We start from the raw sequence: 22962 nt of genomic DNA, 5'->3' as shown, positions 1-22962 counted from the left end.
AAAGAAGATGAAAGCTGAAGATTTCGGTGCTTCAGTGTCCCAATACTCGAATCTTAATTGATTCAATAAATTCTTATGAAATAAAAGCAGCAGGAAACATAAACTTTTCACCAAGTACTTGAAATATTCATCAATGTATAAATTGCCACTAATGTCACAATATATGCACCAAGATGTATCATCAATATATATCTTATTTTCGTTATCCATCCATGCTCGAGTAACTTACTAGTACAATTGTGTCTGTCCTGACACCTAATAATATAGGTTTTGGAGAATTTTACAGATTTGTGTAAATTCTACTAACTTGTTATACTGCATCAGACATAATAAAAATCAAAGCAATCGACTGAAGGAAAATCTAAGCAATCGAACAAAGATAGATTAATAAATGTTAAATGTTATGCTTAAAGCTCTCTGAAACAAAAATTAAGCATCACGTACAAACGACAGAGAATTGCAATCTAGATCTTAATTTCTAGGTGCTAATGAATAATGCTTTGCTATGTTCTAAATATAATAAATCGTTAGAGTAGCTAGCTATAACCATAAATCTCGTGAATAGCTACAAAATAGCTAGATGTACTTATTCTAATTAAGCTTGTTGTTCAACTTCAATTACTTTCTAATCACTTTGTAATGCTACTCATGAATGCTTCACTGACTGTAGAATCCAAAGCATATATCTCTTCTTTCTCCTCGGCTTCAATGTATTTATTCCGACAGTAGTTGCTGCAGAATGCCTCTAAGTTCCTGCGTGCAAATAACATTCATACTGAATAGTCTGTAAACTAATTCAAGGAATCAAAAGGAAAACAGAAAGTAGAGATTGTAAACTCAGCAAAACTATCGATTTTAGCGAATAAATCCTAGCATACTCTTTTCCAATTTACATAAATTTTTCAGCAACACGGGCAAAATAATAATAATAAGAAATGGAGATAGTAGATGAAGTGCGTATGCATGCTAAGATTGCTAACGTACAAAAGGTTTTAGAAAAAATACCTGTACATGTAAACATTAAAATTGTCACCCATCATCCTCTGACACATCAAACAAGACTTCAAAAATCCCCCAAATGAATCAAAATCAACATTCTTGTAATTTTCTAGGCACTTGCTGGTGAAAGTAGCGCCATTTTTTGTAACCGATTCAATCTCCCTTGGACACTTTTTAGAATGATCCGTTGCTTCTATTGCTACATCGCTAGTCGTAATCATTAATGCCGGCGACCTTGGTGCATTCTCTCGTGGTCTTGCATCGATGTCGGGATTGTTATTCGAACAAGTTAATTCTGGCCGGTTCGACATGGTAGTGATTAAGGAACTTGGAATTCAAATTTGAGTGTAGATGAAAACAATTACTACTTGAATTAGAGAGTGTTACGATAATGTTATGTTTTAGATGTTTTGTTATTACATCGTATATTTATAGTTGTAATAATGAGATGATAATGGTTTGCATCATTATAGCTGTTTGTCTCATTTTTTCTTTCTATAATTTTGAGTTTCCTTATTTAAAATTATTTAGCTATTAGTCTCATTTTTTCTTTCTATAATTTTTTTTTAAAATTTTTTTTAGGAAACTTTTCTTTCTATAATTGGATTATTCTGATTTTGTATGATCTTTTATTTACCTTTACTAACAAATGCATTCTTATTTCTTGCCAAAACACATTTTATTTTTTTCATATTTAATTTAACTAAACTGATTTTGCAGTAATTAGTGATTTTGCCGGCGTGTCAGTTTATTTGTAAGGAAATATGAGTTATAAAAAAGTCTGATGCTAGATTATTTACATATTCTTTTGATGATTAGGCAAAAGTAGCGATTTTTTTTTTTTATTTATTTTTTATATTGATTGGAACATAACATGTAATTATTGATTGTAATTGATTTTGCTGAATCACCAATATTTTTGTAATAACTTTATAAATTATAACCATTACTTCTCATTGACTTACCTATCTCGTAAAAAAATACTCGTACTCCGTATTACCCTATAATAATCTTACATTATTTTTTTTTGGAAAAATTTAGATTGCATCCTAACGTAAGTGTTAAACCTTTTATGCTAAATTCAAGAGCAAGAGGTTAGGCATAGAGAAACTAAGCTGATTTAGGAAAATATACACATCCTAAAAATATTCCAAAAAAATGTAAACTCTTTATATTATTTTTCTCATTTTTTTTTATAATTAAATATTTTGAATGTCCAAAATTGCATTGCCGTGTTATAAAATCTTGATTAATCACAAATTTCTTGCTTTATAATCAACACTAGCTTTTCAATCTACGCGAATTGTTCGAACTTGCTGTCAATAATCAACCAAAAGATAGGATTACAATAGTTAATTAGACTTAAGTACGGGCCGTACGGGTGTACACTAGTGGTTATCAAATTTAATAAAGACTATTTCTTTAATAAAAGTTAAAACTATCTAGAGTGGTACTAATGGAAATTTCTCTTTTTTTTTTTTTTAACTACCTTAAACAATTAAATTGTTTTAACATTTAATCTACTTATTATCAAATAATTTCAGCGTTGAAAAGGATTCTTATCTTCAAATTAAAGATCCAAAAAATGGGAAAAATGAAAGAAAATTAATAAAGGAGGCGGAGGTACTAGTTTCTAAAACATTTTGTGAAAAACTACTTTATAAAACACTTTTTTTGCGAGAAACTACCTAATAAAAAAAATGTTGTAAGAAACTACCTTATAAAAGGGTAAATATTGTAAGAGACTACCATTGGTCGGAAAGTCACCGTTGACTTTCATTTTCTGACATTGACCTCATCACGAGCCAATCACGTGACTTTTAATTCACCCTTTCCATCCTTTTTTTTTCTTAATTGGCACATGACGTGGTTAACGCCGGAAAATAAAAGTCAATGATGAATTTTCGACCAAGGGTAGTCTCTTACAACATTTACCCTTTTATAAGGTAGTTTCTTAAAACATTTTTTTTTATTTGATAATCTCTCGCAAAAAAAGTGTTTTATGAAGTAGTTTTTCCCAAAATGTGTTTATTTATATCATAAACACTATGCTAAAAGAGTGGTAATTACACCCTTAAAGTCTTAAACAACATGGACATAGAAGTTACAGATTAAAGTACCTTCAAAACAAACACATAAAAGAGTGACCGACAACTCATGCAACTTGCTACACTTCATAGTTACATTCATGATTAAGCTACGTACCATACCATGCATACCTTCCTCGTACTCCCTATTTTCATTGATCACTCTCAACTTAAAACAATCCAGCAGTTAATTCCATGATCGAACCCAATATAGGGTACCTCCTTTGGAACTCCTTTTGGCATCTTTGTTGGCATCCATGTCCTTCTCCTTGGCTTTTGCACTTGTTCAGGCATTTGCTGAGGCGGCGTTGTGGTTGTTCACGGTCGGTGTTCTTGGCTTCCTCCACCACATTGACACCGTGGGTAATTCCGTCATCCTGGCGGCACACTGTCGTACACTCATACTCCACACTACTACTACCACCTGGGCTTTTCCTCCAACATTGTCGTTGGCACTTCTTATGATCCTGCTGGTTTACCACTACTACATCTCGCTTCTCTGGGCGGTCCTTCATACATTTCATTTCACACTCCCACACCTCCTCTACGGTATGCTTGGCACCCTACGCGCAATCGATCAAGCACTTCTTAAGCTCGTGCTTGTCGTCTGAGTGGTCATTGATGGTGTCATCTTTATCAACATATTGCCTACCTGATGGACTCTCCCTATGCCTCTTTTGCTCGTCTTGATAATCCTTAACACACTCCATCTCACACTTGTAGACCTCGACGATTGTATGCTTGGCACCCATCCCACAATCGATCAAGCACTTCTTAAACTCGTGCTCGTCGTCTGAGTGGTCATTGTTGTTTTCATCTTTATCAACAGATTGCCTACCTCTTTGCATCTCCAAACTCATCTCACGATCCTTAAAATAATCCTCGTAACACTTCTTCTCACACTCGTACACCTCTTTATATGTATGCTTGGCACCACTCACACAATGGCGTTGGCACCTCTCAAACTCGCGACCCTTGTCATCAGAGTGCCCGCGTCTTTGCCTTTCTCTACGCTTCTGTTTTTCCTCCTTATGCTCCTCAACAAACTTCTTCACACACTCCAACTCTTTCTCTACACCACGCTTCGCTTCAGTCAAGCAATCAAGCTGGCACTTCATCTCAACCTCATCAGACTTGTCCTCTAACAAGTCATACTTGTCAAATGAATGTCTACCTCTGTCCTCCTTATGCTCCTCAACACACTTCTTTACACACTCCAACTCCTTAACCACGCCACGCTTCGCTTCACTCAAGCAATCAAGCTGGCACTTCTCTAAGTCCTCCTTAGAATCATGATCACTAGGGTTGATCATTGCTCCAAGCAACTCCTCATCATAACCACCCCATCGCGCTCTCTCCTCCTCCTGTTGCCTCTTCTTATAACCTTGGTGACACTCTTGAATACACTCGCGCTTCTCACGGCCGTCTTGCCGTGTTTGGCATTGCTCCGTGCATTTCATCAGCTCATGTCGTGCGTCTTGGTGGTGGTTGGGAAGTTCGATGGCTAAAGTTGAAGTAAGGAGAACAGAAATGAACAAGAAAAACAAAGGGAGCTTTGACTCGAAACTCATGATATATCGTTTGTCTGTTTGTTTTTGTTTTGTTTGATGGATGAATTAAAGAAGGATGTTGTACGGAAATATATAGAGAGGGCAATGGTAAGTAGATGCTATTATGCTAATAACACATGTCGCAAAGTAACCACGACTATGGAAGAGTTAGCATGCATAATGACGAGTGTTTTGTGTGGTGAAATTGAGGTATGGAATCTTCGGAAAATTAATGGGGAAACTGATCACAAGGCCGGCCGAATGCCGTGTTCCCGTATGCTTGCAAGTTCCAAGCTTTTACCATGTGGAAGAAATAAATGAATGTTGGAGATATGTTGAGCTATTACCTTATAATTTTGTAAAAGAAATATTGACAAAAACAATCCCAATTTTTATTGTTTCGCTCAAAATAATCTCAAATTTTGATTATTTTTAAATAATAAACTGAATGTTAAGGTTTATTTGCTTTAAATGGTCGTAGGTGACTAGTAACCTGTTAAAGGGTATTTATTTTTTGGATTTATGTGACACGTGTCACCACGTTATTGCATGAAAATAAAAAAATAAAAAAATAAAAAGAAAAAACCAGTCGAAACCTCCACCACCAGCCGGATTTCCGGCAGCCATCGTCACTCACTGCCCAGACCCTAATTGCCACTCTCAAACATCCCTCCCCGCACCGACGTCGGATCCGGCGCTTCCCTCTCCACCTAACACCTGAATTTCCAAAACCCCCTCACCTTCACCTGAAGCCCATAAAAAAGACCATTCCCACTGCAGAAACCCCCCAATCCTAGCGACTAGGGTTCCGAGAGTTGGGGAGGGCCGATTGGGGGGTTTCTGTGGTGGGGATGGGCTTTTAACTTTAGGGCTTGGTGGTTATGTTTTGCGGTGTAGGTTAGATTATTTACGGGTAAGGAGGAGGGAAACGCCAGCGCCAGCAGCGTGAGCGAGGGTCTGGGAGACAGTGCCAGCGTGAGGGAAGGTTGGAGGTGGTGGTTGGTCCGAAAGCAACTGGTAGCTGGAAGGGTTGTTGTGGGTGGGGGCTGGGCTTCTTTTAATAATTTTGTTTTTTTTTTGTTTTTCTTTAATTTTTTTTTTCTTAAAATTTTTTCAACCAATCGTATGGTGCGTCGTGTCCTCATAACCTGATATAACAGGTTAGGTGACCGGTTGAGACCATTTAAAGCGAATAACCCCCAAAGTTCGGATTATTTAAAAGGCAAATATTCCAAAGTTGAGATTATTTTGAGCGAACCGGGAAAAGTTGAGATTATTTTTATCAATTTTTTCTTTTATAAATGATAATTAAGGAGAAAAGTATATTGTATTTATTCCAATATACTTCGTATTAAACTAGTACCCATACAAATTAAAGTTAGGGAACTACTAATGACTGTAAAATAGATAAGTGTTGGTAAACATGGTCTTCCTACCTTTTATCCACCATATGAATAGTTTGGTTACAAATACTCTTCTACTTAACGATTTCCTTCGATTTCTCCTGCCATTTTCTTTTTTATTTTATTAATTGCCATAATTGGTATAATTATATAATTAGAAAAATTTGTATTTTACCATCCACAGATAACACTTTTTTTTTTCTTTCTTTCTTTTTTAATGATTTATTGCTAACTCATAAATTTCTCTCCTCCCTCCTCCTTCCTCTCTCTAAAACCCTAGCATCCATTGTTGAATTTGAAAGGGGCTTTCACCGGTTTTAATCGTATCAGTGGAAATCCCTAATCCTCATTTCTTTAAAGTTTTTTTTAGCTTTATAATAGTGCTTCTAGCTTTAGGAAATATTTCAAGAATCAACTTTGAACCCCACTGTGATCATGCATTTAAGCATGGTGGCGTCCAAAAGGGAAGGAAGATAGAGCAAAAGAGTCGCCAACAAATTTTAGGAATTTGTAAACCGTTCACGAAATGAAGGTTACACTCCATTCACGATCACAAAGATCGCTAACTCTATAGCGGTTCTGAACCATGACTGGATATTTGGGGATGATGGTACGATTCCAACCTAATAGAGATTAAACTCGCCCTAAATAGACCTTTACTTTGTTCTTCTCATATTCATGTGCGATTTTCAATTAACATACAATTAATATATTAATCCTAAACCTTTTTAATCTATGTTGGTTGATTATTAATGCACAAATAAACCTATTATTGGCGATCACATGAATTAAAATCATATTATCCTAATTCAAATTATTGATTATCTTATTAAGCGTGATTTCAAGTACAAATTCCCTAAACTTGCAAGAGATCAGGGCGTGATCAAGAAGCATAATAATATTGACACAACAATCATCATCATCATAACAATCCTATCAAAGCATAATATTATTAGCAAGATCCTAGGCATGATACTAACATGATTAATAATAAATCCTAGCATGTTACTAAACAATAAAAATCAAAACTTTATCCCTAACATGATAATAGAAAGCAATAATGGTACTCATTACTGGGTTTGGTTTTTGGGGAGACACAATCAGGTGTCTACAACTTCCTACTTTTGGGAGGAACTTTTCTCACTAGAAAGATATGGTTTCCGATCTCTTTCGAAAGACAAGAGTTTTTCGACCTCCTTTGAAAGATAAGGTTTATCTCCTTTTTTCAGGGAGATAAATTTCTTAGTTTTGAATCTATGATATTAAATATAATGGATTGTCGTGAAATTATTTCGTTGGTGAAAAAGTTATCAAGTTTTCGAATACAGACAGATGAATCAGAAGACAAACATCCTCACGGCTACAAAGGATCGTTAGATTGTCTCTCCAACAAAGTTGTATATTCTAGTGATATAAGCGGAAGATGTTCCATAGTGCAAAATCTACTCGACGACTGTAGTTTTTGTGAAGGAAAATTTTATTTGATTCAATATCTTATGCTTTTGTTAACGTCGAATCTTTATTATAGATGTTGTATGACTTTTAATTAATGAAATATTTTTGCTATTAAATAAAACACACTTTTTAATATTACCACTCACAAAAATATTTATTTTAAATTACTATCCAAAAAAGACAAAAAAAGTTAGATTTCACCACCATTTAACATTTTTCGGTAAAAACATTGTTTACTCCGTGATACATAGTATAAGGTTTAAAAAAAATTCATTGATTTTCGTGCCAAAAACATGTTCTTATAAGGTTTAGGGTCATTTTGGACCTTTAAATCTGATTTGAAATTAAAATTTACAAGAAATGATTGAAAATGTCTAGTTTTGCGTACTAAAAAATACATCAATTTGTGTGACACATGCATTTAGGATAATTATTTTGTCAATTTCAACCTCAAATCAGACCCATAGGACTAGACAACATGTTTTTGGCATGAAAATCAAAAATAGTGTTTAAAATGTTTGCTTTAATGATTTTGGTGGTAATTGTTATAAAATTAAAGAGAAAGAGAGAAAGTAGGGGAGAGAATAGATCTATATTCACTAATCTGAATGATGTTATATATATATATATATATATATATATATATATATATATATATATATATATATATATATATATATATATATATATATATATATATTTATTCTAGAATACTTTAGATATACTAGGTTTATTATTATTCTAGAATACTTTAGATATACTAGGTTTATTACTCTACAAGACTTGTAGAGTAATAAACCTAGTATATCTAAAGTATTCTAGAATAATCATAAGGGTATAATGGGCATTCACTAAATACATATGTTATATAACACCCCCCCTTGGATGACCATTATGGAATAGTGTGTCTCGTTAAAACCTTACTAGGAAAAACCCAATGGGATAAGAACCTAGTGAAGGAAAAAGAGTACAATACTTTCGTAATACGCCTTGACATGCTTCCTCGTTAAAAACCTTACCAGGAAAAACCCAATGTGGGACAAAACCATGGTTAAGGGAAATAGAGTGCAACGCATATTTTTCCCCCCGATGAATGCATAACTTGAGATCTTCCAATGTAATGATCCAATACCTTAGTAACTTCACATTTGTAGCTGAATAACATTCCTTGATAGTTGATCCTCCCTGATATAATCAAACTTGAATCTTCTAATCTTCACCGTGAGACATCTTCATTTCTCCACACTTGTGAGAACAATATCTATGATGCATTTACTATTATCTCATATGACATTTTGTTTCAAGTTGTCTTTCCATCAAATTATACCTACTTTTGGAGGTCGTAAAAGTAGCTATTGATAATCAAATATTGATAATAATTTATAGCAACTCGTGATATCTTGATATCATTATCTAAGCTTATATGAATTAGTAATAATCTAACATAAGTAATTACTATATAATTTACTCATGGTTCTTCTGGACTATAAGAAGAATATTATTATTGTTATATCTCATTACTATTCTTGTTTAGACATTTCGCATTTTATACGAGAGTTCTCCAATGTGTACAAAATCGATTAACTCTCACATGGTTAAACTTCAGGTTGATATATCTCAATTACTTGGTCACCAATACTCTTCATGAGTTTGATAACAATATCATCAACATTGTCATTTTTCAGAATATAGAATTTGAAGAGCTAGATATTTGAATACGTTCTATGTAAGTTCTTCGGGAACTTTTCATGCATGATTCATAACATGCTATTGGACCGTTATCATATAAACTTTCATCACAATTATAAGCTCATCGAAGTTAAATTTCTTCTTGCATGTAAGCCTTCATCATAATTATAAACTCGTCTTACTACAAACATTCACATATAACACAATTGTTGTATAAAACTAATGCATGTATGTAATATGAGATGTAGAATTCATGATATATAAAATATTAAATATAATATATATGTGATGAGTAATGCATCAAATTACATCCTATACATACAATGAGTAATGCATAAATCTAAAACTTAAACATGCACATAAATAACAGACTCAAAAGTGCAAACACTGTATAGTGTGGATTTTAGAAATCCATTTTCTAATTGGACTATTACTCCATGATAAACTTTTGATCATTATTATTCATATTTCGTTGGACTTCTTGTCTATGATAAGCTTTTTGATTTAGTTTCATGTCGATCAACATCAAAATGGACATATAATTCTGATCCCTTATTCACAAGTCCATTCCTTCTGCATATGCATATTATTTATCGGTTCCATCATATACTGGTATCATCTAATTCCTCAAGACACAATTTTAATTTGCATGCTATTTTGACAATGATATGTGAATACATTTCTCATTGGTACCATTATAACTTTTCTTACATAATAGGCCTTCTATTGTAACAATTCAGATATCTATACCTTGGTATTTCATACACTATGGTTTTTATATACTATTACACTATTAAATGTGTTAACTGCACTATCTTGCCATATATCATGCATATCTTTATTTTAGACATATCTTTATTTTGGAACCGATCATACAACCTACAATTCAGGTGTAGTGATTTAAGTATAATTGGCAAGATCAATGTATACACATAATATGAACAAAGTGTATCTTCAGCGCTATGCAACACGAGTCATAAATGAATACAAATCAAATCATAAATGTGCAACATATCTTGATGATATATAGACAAAATTTGGCATATAACTTCTCAAACTACCATCATAGGGATCATCAAAATATTTTTTTTTCGATTTTTCCAACTTTTGCCGATTCTTCTCCCTCTAAGTTGGTAAAATATCTCATTTATAGAGGTGTCTAATTCTATACCAACTTAGTATATAAACTTGCATTAAAATTCATTTCCTTAGGAGGATCACAATCAAAATTTATCAATCAGAGGATTTGTATTAAACAAGATTTATCTCTTCTGGAGAAGAATTTCAATGAAGAATCATTTCTTCATTAACTTTACATTTCACGTGTATTTATTATTACATTTTCCATAATATGTTCTCTTCTGGAGATTAATGTCAATGGAGAGACATGTGTTGTGCAGTTGTACGTTTTTCCTTATTCTATTTATTTCTTATGTGCTGACATAAAATATCCCCAATCAAAAGAATTATTATACAAGCAACTTACTTGTAATTTTACTAGGTGGCGGGGATCTTTAAAGACTTAAATAATGTATTTGGTGAGCTTCTGGTCACTTGATAGTTGACAATAATATATAAGTTATTTTAGTGAACTTCTGGTCACCCATTACTCTTTTATATAAGAAATAAAAAATTATTAACTCTTGAAATTTTCATCAATGTCTTGCCATTCAATTCATTTCATATATCTAATATTGAGAGAGGAACAACACATTATCAAATGAAACTTCAGGTTTCCATAACGGGTAAACATTAACCCAGATGGCCTAATTTAATTATCACATCCAATCGCTTCTCTAAATTTGAACTCTGGTCGGTTTTCCAACACTAGTGATCACTTTATTAAACTTACTTTATGCATGGCCATGAATGTGATGTGGTATAAGAACACCAACATGTGTTTCTTTATATAATTGGCAAGACTATCAACTAATATTTTATATAATATTAATCATACTCTGCTGGAGTGCTTTTGATTATAATCTTGATACATGCTAAGCTTGTTGGACATTTTATACTCTTTTGGAGTATTTTATATAATCATGGTACATATCAATTTTACTTAACATAATCTTTGGAACCTATTGGGCTACAATTCCTACAACGCTTCAGGCGTGCTCTAGGTTCATTAGAAACTGATGATTAGCAACTGATGATGCTTCTCTAGGACATTAAATTTAATTGGAAATTGTACAGCTAGTACACAGTCAATGCCATTTATTCATATCTATTTTCAAGATGATGTCATTCTAAATATTTAATAATTATGTGACCATCTCTTATTAATAAATCATTGATATTTAAGCTAATGTGTGTACCAAATTGAACATCAATGTATCTTACTTCGTATTATTCATGTGCAAGGATTACATATAATAATGAAATAAATGTTATCTCCCCCTTATCCTTGCATATGGGGGTATGAATTAATCCGACGATCTTTAGGGAATATTTTAAGCATCCCACACTTGAGCCCCACTGTGATCATACACTTAACTATGGTGGCGTCCAAAGGGAAGGAAGCTAGAGCAAACGAGTCGCCAACAAGTTTTAGGAACTTGTAAACCGTTCACAGGGTGAAAGTTACCCCCTTCACGATCCATGAGATTGCTGACTCCATAGTGGTCTGGAACCATGACTGGATATTCGGGGATGAAGGTACAAATCCAACCTAAAAGAGATTGAACCTGCCCTAAAAATAGGCCTCTACTTTATTCTTCTCACATTCATGTGCGCTTTCTGACTAACATACAATCAATATATTAATCCTAATCTTGTTTAATCTATGTTGGTTGAATATTAATGCACAAACAAATCTATTATTGGCGATCACTTGCATTAAAATCACATTAGCCTAAACAAGATTATTAATTATCTTATTAAGCGTGATTACAAGTACAAATTCCCTTTAAGCCTGCAAGAGAGGGCGTGATCAAGCAATAAAAATAATATATCAATCAACAATAACAACAATCATCATCATAATAATAATATTTAATCTCATCAAAGCATAATAATAATAGCAAGATCCTAGACATGATACAATAAAGCAATAAAAGCATCCTAATATGATACTAGAAACATACATGATATTAAAAATATTAGTTAATACCCTAAACATGATACTAGGAATCATAAAGACATCCTAACATGATACTAGGAATTAAAATAATCTAAGCATGATTCTTACAAAAATAGAGCAATTGAATAACTTACTTTGTTGCCTCGTATCTCTTTCTATCAAAACAATACACACGTTAGTAACTTCAAGGAAAATATTAAATCAAACAATTAATTTAAATAATTAAAATAGGGATTTGGGACCAAACCCTCAGAAATTATCAACCTTTCACGTCTAGGGCGAAGACAACTTCGAACTTGGCTAGGTGTGTCTAGAACTCGTGAATACGGAATTGTGTTTGAAAAGGACTAGGCTTAGAAAGAGGGAGAAATAGTAAGCTATTGCTTAAGAGAAAGAAGAGAATAGAAGATTGTTGATGATTGTTTTGTTGGTGATTTAAAAACGAAGAATATCGACCTTATTTATAGAGAAAATAGTCCAAAAACGATAGAAAAGAGTTAGAATTCGAATTGGAATAAAATTGGTTTTGTCGCAGAGCGACAGGGTCCAGCGCGGCACGACGAGACAATTTTTTGCGGATTTTTTTTATCATAACTTTTGATCCAGAAGTTGAAATAAGTCATATAATATGTCGTTGGAAAGCTCTCGAAGTTTAATTTCCAACCCAATTAGAATCAGATTAAAGCCTTTTTGTAGTTAAAAAAATATGGCCGAAATAGTGGAAAGGTGTCAGATTTGGATAGAGTTTCGTATTTCTTTCATATCTTTTTCATTATAGCTCGGAATTAATATTATAATATATCATTGGAAAGATATTCAAGATATATCCAACCATATAATATTTGGATAAAAATTATGAGGTACAAAAATAATATATGACTGTCTTTGAACGTCTTTCATTTCGAATAGAATTAGGACATAAAAAAGGAAAGGTTTTTATTCAATCTTAAATTCTTTGATCTTATCTTTTTTAAAAAGGATAATTAAGATCTTTTACAAACTTATAGAAGCTTATAATAAATCTTAATTATTTTAGGAGTGGGATTAAACTTTGGACCCTCCACATGACCATTGGGCCATAAGTAAAATCCGGTTTGACCCAATTTAGTATTTTGGCCATAACTTCCTCATTATTCATCGGAATTGGGCTTATAATATATCGTTGGAAAGGTATTTTCAAGCCCCATCCAACTACACCATTATTGGACCCTTATCATGGATCAAAATAAACTAGACTGGACGTTTTTCATAAAAAGGGTACAAAAAGGAATATTTTGAAAAACAGAAAGAAATATTTTTGTTAAAACAGAAGCATTCACAAGTCTCTTTCACATTTCACCTTGTTCGATAATCAATGATGTGAAAGATATTCATCACTGGGTTTGGTTTTTGGGGAGACACAATTAGGTGTCTACAGTGTTCCTCTTAATTGCTAGGTTATATTAATTGAACCTTCTTAAAACTATGGGCATAATAAAAATATTGATCATGTAATTTAAGTAGCTCACGATGTCATGTTAAATTCCTTAAGCTTTTATAGATTGCTTCTTAGTTAAAATTATGTTTGCAATTCATATCAAGTTTTTAATGAATTATAATCAAGAAATTATCATGCAATCAATCAACCTACGTACCTTGTGTCTCGTTGGCAAAAAATAATTTGCTTCCTTGCACTTGAACAAGGGTCAAGGGTTGGTAGAAAAAAAAAAGTAAATTGACTAAAGAATTATCATGCAAACAAGCTTGTTATCCTTTTAATCATACAAAATCTCATTCACTTCTGGAAATGGTATATCTTGTTCAATGTAAAAACGTCAATTATTTTCTTTTTTTTTTATTTATTTAATAAAAATAGTTCACTGCATATATAATATATATCTAACAAACAAGATATTAATCATTCATAATAGGTTCCCTTATAAGGTTACTAACATATCATGTTAACGGAAAAACTACATTTGAGATATTTCATAGGTTTAATCAAGGTCATACATTAAATTTATGTAGCACAAATTTCAGCATATACATCACCAACAGTTTTACAAATCATATGCCATATGTAAAACACTTTAGGGAAATGATTTTTTTTTTTCATGCTTGGACACCCCCACATCATGCACGGACGTATATCACATGGCAATAAACATTGCTCCTATTGTGATTTCAGAAAATAACAACTAATTTTATGGATGAAAGCATATGATATGCATAAGTTACTCAAATTAACTTTTTGCATAAAATATAAAATTTATAGAGAGAGAAAGCCTAGTGAGAGAAAATCCTCTCTGTTTTCACTCGTTGTTTTCACAACTTCTACCTTCAGTTTCTCTTTTCTTCAGTGTTCTACTTTAATCTTCATTTTAACATGAGTGATTGCGAATTTCCTAACATTTTCGTCCATCCTCATAGTTTAGGTGAGTTTGGTTTTCCTCCTCCTCTCTATGAAACTAATTCTATGGATTGGAGTTACTGTGTTATTGGTCGCTTTTGGGACGACCGTAAGTTCTCTTTGGCTTTGGTTCAACGACTGGTTTCTCGCTACTAGCGCCTTCGTGCTTCGGTGGTCGTTCAACCCTATGGCCATGATTTTATTTTCTTCTGTGGTACAGAGGCAGATGTGATGGAGCTGGATCTTAGAGGTTGGGTGCACTTCAAAGGAAGTCTCATGGTCTTACAAAGACTTCGAGGTCGTTCGGTTCCATGTAATCTTAATCTTCACCTGGTGAATATGTGGGTTGCAGTTGATGGCCTCCCAATTCAATATTCTACTTCGATTGTGGCAAAATTAGTTCTTCGACATGCAGGGAAAATCACCGACAGGGAAGAACTTCAAGGTCAGTTTCCTATACCTCGTCCCTGTGTAAAATTGTTGGTAGATCTTTCTGTTCCCATAATTCCAGGTTGTTAGTTCCCCACCTACGGAAATCGAGCTACGTGGGTTCGATTTAAATATGAAGGCATATTTAGAGTGTAAAAATTGTGGTTTTGTCGGACACGGTCGGACTACGTGTTATAAGGAACAAAATGAAATAAACTTTTATCTAGAACGCCGCTACCGTCACATCCACGAAGGCGGCACACATGTTTTATTTGATCCTATGGATGTGTCTTTATATACAAATGCAGTTCGGGCTATTTTACCAACTCCAGCAGTTTGGACTACGGATTTGCGTTTTGGTGATGATGATGTTAATACTCCATTTGACTATTCCACTGGCTCTCACCCTTCGAGTAGACAAATTCTCGGGGTTGATATGGGGGATTTCCCTAAGTCAGCAACGTACCCAGCTTGCTCATTACCAGGCTTATTTCCAAACCTGCAGTTTGGCGGAGTCCATGGAGTAGAAGACGATGTGTGGCGGCGCAAACCGCCTTTGGAGTCTCCTTTGCCACGTCATCAGAGTTTTGAAGGGACAAGTGCTCCTCACCGCTTCACCCCTCCTCTTGCAGAAGATAATCAAGGCACATGGGAAGATGTTCCTATCTCTAAACCACATGTTCACTGTCACATGGGTCAGCCTAATCCACCTTCACATGGATCAATGCTTCTTCCTCAAATATTTCATGATAATCCCTTTAATGTTAATGAAGTAGGACCATCTCCTCATGACTTGGTTGTTGACACGTCAGTGGGTGATTTTGCCTCAGAATCTTCTTCAAGTAATAATCAAATTGGAAGGACTACCCATTCTCCTTTTAAGCCCAACTTAATGGATCATACCTCTTATTTTTCTCACGTGGGCCGGATGTCTCCAGAGTGTGTATGCATCAATTGGGCCCGTCTATGTGTGATTTGGGCTCCAATACTGGATCTATTTTAATGAATCCACTCCTTTCAAACAATCAACTAGGCCAACCGCCTGATGTTCATATTCTTGTTATTACTCCCGAATTCACAAACAACCGAGAAGATGATTTCCCAAATGTTTCCCCTCCTCAGAACATCGAGGTTGTTCCTATGGACTATACACCGCCTCAATCACCATTAACCCTTGACATTCTGGTGGATGATAATCATACTCGAGATGAGAAGTCACCTTTTGGCACCATGAGACCAAGGGGTCGAACAAGTCCATTTATTGTAATCAGAAGGGTCGGGAACAACTACGGAAATGGGTTCCCAATAAATGCCATGCAAAGCGTTCGGGTGGTGCGTTGGAACCATTAGCACCCCCTGTCTCGCTGATGCAACATGGTTCTGGTTGTTTTCCCTGTTTGTTACCTTGTAAGAAGCGCAAGGGCAGTTTAGATTTGGTTTCTACAGCTTCTTCTTCTGCGGGTTCGGTGACCTCTCGTAAAGGGTCACCCAAATCGAGATGAAAGTTGGTGCTTGGAACTGTAGGGGTCTTGGACAAGCGGACTCCCCTAAAGTTCAGTATCTAAGGTCTTTAGTCCACTCTCATCACTTGGATGTGGTGTTTTTGATGTAAACAATGGTTTCTGTGGATAATGTTGTGCACAGTTTAGCATCTATTCCTTTTTTTAGTAGTTGTGGTGTAGATGCTGTAGGCTTAAGTGGTGGTCTGTTCATCTTTTGGCTTGCTCTTTTTAATGTAGTTCCATTGTTTATATGTTCAAACTTTGTGGTTTGTAAAATCGAGGTTGGTGACGCGATAAAGTTTGTAATCTTTGTGTACGGGGTGCCTCATGTAGTAGATAGATCAGATGTGTGGTCGTCTATTGCTAGATTTGTCCAAACTTACCTGAACATTTTGTTGGTTGGTGATTTTAACCAAGTAGAGTATCTATCTGATAAAATTGGAGGGTCTTCCCTTATTCCAAGTCGATTGTATTTTATCCAATGGTGGTTAGATTTGGGGTTAGTGGATGTTCCTTTTTCTGGACCTTCTTATACTTGGACAAACAATAGAATAGAGGTGGACTCGACTTTTGAAAGATTGGATAGGGCATATGTAACTCAGGATTGGTTTATTGATTGTTCGAACTCCATGGTTCATCATCAGCCGATTTTATTTTCGGATCATGCGACTATTATCTTTTCGGACTCGGTACCTCGGGACATGGTTCGGAGGCCTTACAGAATTGAAAATTGGTGCTTATCTGCTCAGGATATATCCAGGATTATTAAGGACGACTGTCTTTTAAAATTCACTAGCTCTCCGTGTTTTACCTTATCTTGCAGGTTTGCTGTTATTCTCGGGCGTCTTAAAGACTGGTGCCTTGGCCACAGGAAATTATGGGGAATTAATTGGAAGGCTTTATGTTCTGATTTATCTTTTTGTTCTAATCAGTTACAATCTCCAGTGGCGTGAGTTCTTTTCCTTAATACTAGGGAAGAGAAGATTGCCGAAGCAACTGCTGCCTAACTTTATTGGAAACAACGTGCTAAAACTAAATGGGACGCTGGAGGAGAGTCACACTCCAAATCACTGTTTTCGGTTGTCTAAGCACGCCGTCGCCGTAATTTGATTGTTAGTCTGAAGAATGATGCTGATGTTTGGGTTTCTTATTCTCTTTGGCTTCGTTCTCTTATTCAGGCTTTTTATTCAGATTTGTATTCTCCTGTTTCTCCTTCTAGGAGTGATACTCCTTTTTCTTGGGATCACCTTGGCCTCCCAACGCTGTCCTTGTCTCAAAAGGACATATTAATGACCCCATTCTTGGCTTCTAAGATTAAAGCTGCAATGTTTCATATTGCTAACGACAAATCTCCTGGGCTTGATGGCTTTACCTCGGGTTATTTCAAGACTCATTTGGAAGATACTGGCCATTTTGTTATCTCGGCGGTTCAGTACTTTTTTGCTCATGGTTATATGCTGAAGGACTAGAACAGAACCTTCTTAGTCCTTCTGCCGAAGGTTTCTCAGTCGAAGCTGGTGTCTCAGTTTTGGCCGATTGGGTTGTGTAATGTCCTGTACAAATGAATCGCGAAGTGTACAGGCTGTCTGCGAGGGGTTCTTCCCTCTCTTATTTTAGGGTTCCTGAATGCCTTGTGCCAGGTTGCCTAATTTCTGATAATGGTCTTGTAGCTCACGAGCTTCTGTCCTTTATGAATGCTTCTAAAGGTCGGAAACGTTTTTACGCGGCTTTAAAGTTAGATATGAACAAAGCTTATGATAGAGTGCGCTGGGATTTTTTAAGTCAGGTTTTACGGGCTTTTGATTTTCCGCCTTATTGGGTTCATATTATTGAGCAATGTGTTACAACTGTCTCGTACCAGGTTCTTGTGAATGGGAGTCTTACGCCCTTCTTTCGACCACAATGTGGTCTTAGACAGGATGATCCTCTGTCTCCGTATCTATTTGTGTTGTTTATGGAGGTGTTGTCGGCCTCTCTTAGGCGGGCGGAAAGACAGGCTTTGTTTTCTGGTATTCGTGTTTCTAGGGGTGGACCTTCGATATCTCATCTTTTCTTTGCAAATGATTCGCCGTTATTTTTCCAGGTTTCGCCCTAGGCGTGTGACAATGGCATGGCCATTCTTTCGGCCTTTTGCTCTGCTTCGGGTCAGATGATTAATCTCCAGAAGTCCTTTGTCAAGTTCAGCCCAAATATGCCTCACGACTACCGTGATTTTTTGGCTCGCAATCTTTGGCTACAATCGAAGGCTTCTTTTGGTACCTATGTGGGTCTTCCTGTTGACCTTGGCAGGATTAAAGTCTCGGATTTCGGGTTACTAATTGACAAGATTGTTAGCCGATTGTCTACTTTTGCTTCTCTTCGTTTGTCGGCAGCAGCAAAACTCATTATCATAAATTCGGTGTTGGTAGCATCATTTAATCATATCTTGTCGGTGTTCAAGATACCGTCTTCTGTAGCTTCTCACCTTGACAGTATGCTTGCCAGCTTTTAGTGGAGATCGTATGGTTCTCGAAAGGGTTTGGCGTTGCGCTCGGCTTCTATTCTTCACTTACCCAAAGGGTTGGGGGGTTTGGGTTTGCGCAACATTACCTGCTTTAATTCATCTCTTCTTGCTGGTACAGGGTGAAGGATGATTCAAAATCCACAACTTTTGGTTTCTAGGCTCATGTTTTCAAAGTACCCCTCTCTGCCTGTCACTCCGGCAGCTCGTATTTCTCGACCTTTATGGGGTTGTCGTGGGTTATAGATGGCACTTTCGGCTATTTCTTCTGGTGTTCGTTGGAAAGTGGGTAGAGGTAATAGGGTACGCATTACAGCCGATGACTGGGCTCCTGGGGGTCCAGTGTTATTTAAGGATGGTTTATCTCAGTCAGATCTTCCGACTCATGTGTCTGCTATTATTGATCCGCGTTCTAACGCGTGGGACTCCTCGAGAGTCCATTGGTTTTTTGATGGTCCAACTGCCGTTAGGATCCTTAGTCTGGATCGCTCGCAAGAGCTTATGGATGATTTTGTGTACTGGAAATTCTCTAAGGATGGCTCCTTTTCTACGAAGTCTGCCTATGCTCTATTACTTCAGCAGACTATTAGGTGTCCTCCTTTGGGGTCTTTACCTGCTCTCTAGTGGAAGAAGTTTTGGGCGCTCCCCATCCTTCCTAAATGGAAGATATTTGGCTGGAAAATTATTCAGGCTAGTATTCCGGTTGCCTCAGTTCTAGCTGTTCGAGGCATTTCTATGGATTCAGTTTGCTGCTTTTGTCGGAGGGAGCAGGAGACAGTCAACCATTTGTTTCGAGACTGTGATTTCGTTGCTCATTTGTGGGTTCGCAGCTCGTTTCATTTCAATAGCCAGGGTCTTCTTCATCTTCCCTTCATCCAATGGTTCACGGTTATGGTCTCGTTGTTAGCGGCTGCTAAGGACTGGGAGAACCTGGTGGAGTTTTTCTTCCTTCTTTAGGCTATTTGGTTGTCCCGTAATAATGTCCGTTTCCGGTAGCAAGTTATCTTTCTCGATGATGTTTTTCTTCTTGCTTCTCAGTGGAATGTTCCGGGGAGGCAGGCTCACAACTCTCCCCTTCCCTCCTCTGCTTTGGATCCTAATTCTAGGCCTGGTTCGGGAGTTGCTGCCACTCTTGTTGGGGACCCTACATTAGGATTTGATATTTGTTTGACTTGTGATGGGTCTTGGTCGCCCTTGGACAACTTGGCAAGTGCTGGTTGGGTTTTTCGTGATTGTGATTCTCCCACAGTCCGTGGGGGTGGAGCACGTGCTTCTCTTTCTTCATCAGCCTTACACTTTGAATTACAGACTTGTTTCTGGGGGTTACGCAATGCCTTTTCTCGTGGTTTTTGTAGGATTCTTATTTACTCGGATTGTGAGCCTCTATGTCTGATGTTAGCCCAACAACAGAGGGACGAGGTTTCTTTATACTGGTTACTTCGGGATATCCGGGCTCTTTTGTCTACTTTTGCGGCTTATAAGATTCTTAAGGTTCCTCGAAAATGGGTGTCTTCTGCACACTGGTTGGCTGGAAAGGCTCGTGCTCGGAAATGTCTTTTTTAGTCTTTTTAATTTGTTGCTTGTTTTTTTTAAAAAAAGATTAATTAAAATTACTCAGATAAATCTTCTAATCTAACAAATATTTACAAAACATATATTCATCATAGTATTGGCTAATATCTCATACCCCATATGAATTATTTCAGGGTTAATATTGACTATGTCAAGGCTCAAATTAACAAACAATATGCAAACAAACAATTTTATAATTTAATTTCCAAAGACGGAACTAGTGTCTAAGAATTCTCTCAAAAATACTTGGTTTTTCTTTTTTCTTTTTTTTTTTTTTCATTCAATTCATTGCATTGTATGCCTACTAGATTAGAGAGAAAGTTAACTTTATGACACTTCAAGACCAATATTAATTGACTATCAAGGACAAGGAATAAACACATTAACAAGATAAACAAACAAACAATATTATAATTTAATTTCCAAAGACGGAACTAGTGTCTAAGAATTCTCTCAAAAACACTTGGTTTTTCTATTGGTTTTTTTTGTTTTTTTTGTTTTTTTTTTGTTTTTTTGTTTTTTTGTTTTGTTTTGTTTTTTTTTTCATTCAATTCATTGCATTGTATGCCTACTAGATTAGAGAGAAAGTTAACTTTATGACACTTCAAGACCAATATTAATTGACTATCAAGAACAAGGAATAAACACATTAACAAGATAAAAATCATGTCTAAATATGATAAACCAATACAAGCTAAGACTAACTAAACATGTAATTTGCCCATGATAATAAAAATGATTTGACTAGTGAGCTGATTCGTTAAACAACACCTATTAAGGGCTTAACGTAAAAAGCAGTAGAAGTATAATATAACTAATATATAAAGCTAAACTTTTAGCCAGGTCACGAGGCAGCGACACTTGGCGTTTCAACTTTTCGCTAAGTGTCGTGCCACGTTGGATAGATATAAATAAGCTTCATATGATTAAAAAAAAGAGTTAGTTTAAAATTCTATTTTGATAGAATTTCAGGATAAAGTTGTTAGATAAAAGTTTTATTTTCGATAAAATACCAATATTTCAGATGTACAAATTAAATTACAATTTTATTCTAAAAAAATTTAGATCATAATTCTAAGAAATTATCATATAATTTTTTTTTATATCATAATATTTTTTGGAGCGAAGGATGTAGTTCAAAATGTAAAACATCCATTTATAATATATATACTAATCGGTTAAAATAATATACTTCACAATCTAATATAATTTTATTACTATGTAGACCTGTCAATTAGGGTGGGGTCATGAGTCATCTAGGATCGAGCCACCTCAGGTTATGAGTCAAGAAATGTTCAACCCTGATCCAAAGTTTTAGGTTCGGGTCAACCCAATGGGCATTGAACTTTTATTTTATTTTATTTATTTTTTGCTATTTTTTTTTAATTTTATTTTTATGTCATTACATGCCTACTAAATAGCATATCGTCACAAAAGCATATCAATTGATAACTAATTTTGTGTCAATGATATATTTATATAGATAAAAAATTTATCTTAAAAATTAATAGACAACCCGAGCATTGCACGGGGCACGAAGCTAGTAATGAAGATATACATAATAAAATAATTTAAAAATCAATTAAAAAGCAAGTATATCTAAATCATATGTAATCTAAAGATTAAAACACCCATTCAGTAGAACAGTTTTACTTATATCATGGTTTATCATATTAAGGAAGGAAGATCATAAACGAAACATAATAATCATTAAATAAAAATTCAAAAGGCAATAAATTCAATAACATGCTCCTGCGATTATTCACCATATAAAACTATTATGCAAAACATCATATCATTAAATAGTTAATGTTGTATAATATATAAATAAATATATTTCATTATAGTTCGTAAAGGGTATAAGGATTAAAAATGAAACAATTTACTACTCATAAATCATAGAATAAGGTGTAGGTAAAACTCTTTTGATTATCAATTACTGAAAGAAATGTATTCCGTGATGACTAACATTACCAATCAAATAATCTAATATATAATTGTAGAGTAAGTTGATGAGGTTTCTCCAAAACCTCAATCCCCAATTCTCGTGAATTTGGTTGTTTTTTTTTTTGCAAACAAATTAATAATGAATGTTCAGTGTCATGTTATTAGGAATCAAAAACTAAATTATAAATCAAACGTAAGGAAGAAAACTTTCGTTGAGTAAAAATGAATTTAAAGAGAATTTAAAAGCTTACCTTTTATTGAATTGGCAAGACTTGATTTCAATCGGTCGGGTAGAGTCCTGGTGCTGATAACGTGTTATAAAATTAAAGAGAAAGAGAGAAAGTAGAGGAGAGAATAG

At 35.0% G+C, this 22962-nt stretch overlaps 3 protein-coding genes across 3 annotated transcripts; 2 read left to right on the top strand and 1 right to left on the bottom strand.

Annotated features, from left to right (window-relative positions):
- Window positions 1-629: 629 nt before the first annotated feature.
- On the bottom strand, window positions 630-1310 carry LOC145580981 (uncharacterized). Its single transcript, XM_081638057.1, has 2 exons — window positions 1006-1310; window positions 630-753 (listed from the first exon to the last, which is right to left on the bottom strand). The coding sequence occupies exons 1-2, from the start codon at window positions 1308-1310 to the stop codon at window positions 630-632; spliced, it is 429 nt and encodes a 142-aa protein (XP_081494183.1).
- A 16836-nt stretch (window positions 1311-18146) lies between these two features.
- Window positions 18147-18680, top strand: LOC145580980 (secreted RxLR effector protein 78-like). Its single transcript, XM_081638056.1, has one exon. The coding sequence runs from the start codon at window positions 18147-18149 to the stop codon at window positions 18678-18680; it is 534 nt and encodes a 177-aa protein (XP_081494182.1).
- A 15-nt stretch (window positions 18681-18695) lies between these two features.
- Window positions 18696-19211, top strand: LOC145580979 (uncharacterized). The gene is made up of 2 exons (XM_081638055.1): window positions 18696-19056; window positions 19207-19211. Exons 1-2 carry the CDS (start codon window positions 18696-18698, stop codon window positions 19209-19211), a joined length of 366 nt encoding a protein of 121 aa, XP_081494181.1.
- Window positions 19212-22962: the final 3751 nt, after the last annotated feature.

The sequence above is a fragment of the Chenopodium album genome, chromosome 15 (genome assembly GCF_948465745.1).
Source record: "Chenopodium album chromosome 15, dcCheAlbu1.1, whole genome shotgun sequence".
NCBI classification, from domain to species: domain Eukaryota; kingdom Viridiplantae; phylum Streptophyta; class Magnoliopsida; order Caryophyllales; family Amaranthaceae; genus Chenopodium; species Chenopodium album.
This window is presented reverse-complemented; position numbering and strand designations above follow the sequence as displayed.

Coding starts and splice junctions, on each gene's coding strand:
- LOC145580979 (XM_081638055.1), top strand. CDS start 18,696: ATGGCCATTCTTTCGGCCTTTTGCTCTGCTTCGGGTCAGATGATTAAT.
- LOC145580980 (XM_081638056.1), top strand. CDS start 18,147: ATGAATCGCGAAGTGTACAGGCTGTCTGCGAGGGGTTCTTCCCTCTCT.
- LOC145580981 (XM_081638057.1), bottom strand. CDS start 1,310: ATGTCGAACCGGCCAGAATTAACTTGTTCGAATAACAATCCCGACATC. Junction 754..1,005: donor TTTAATGTTTACATGTACAG/GTATTTTTTCTA, acceptor ATTTGCACGCAG/GAACTTAGAGGCATTCTGCA.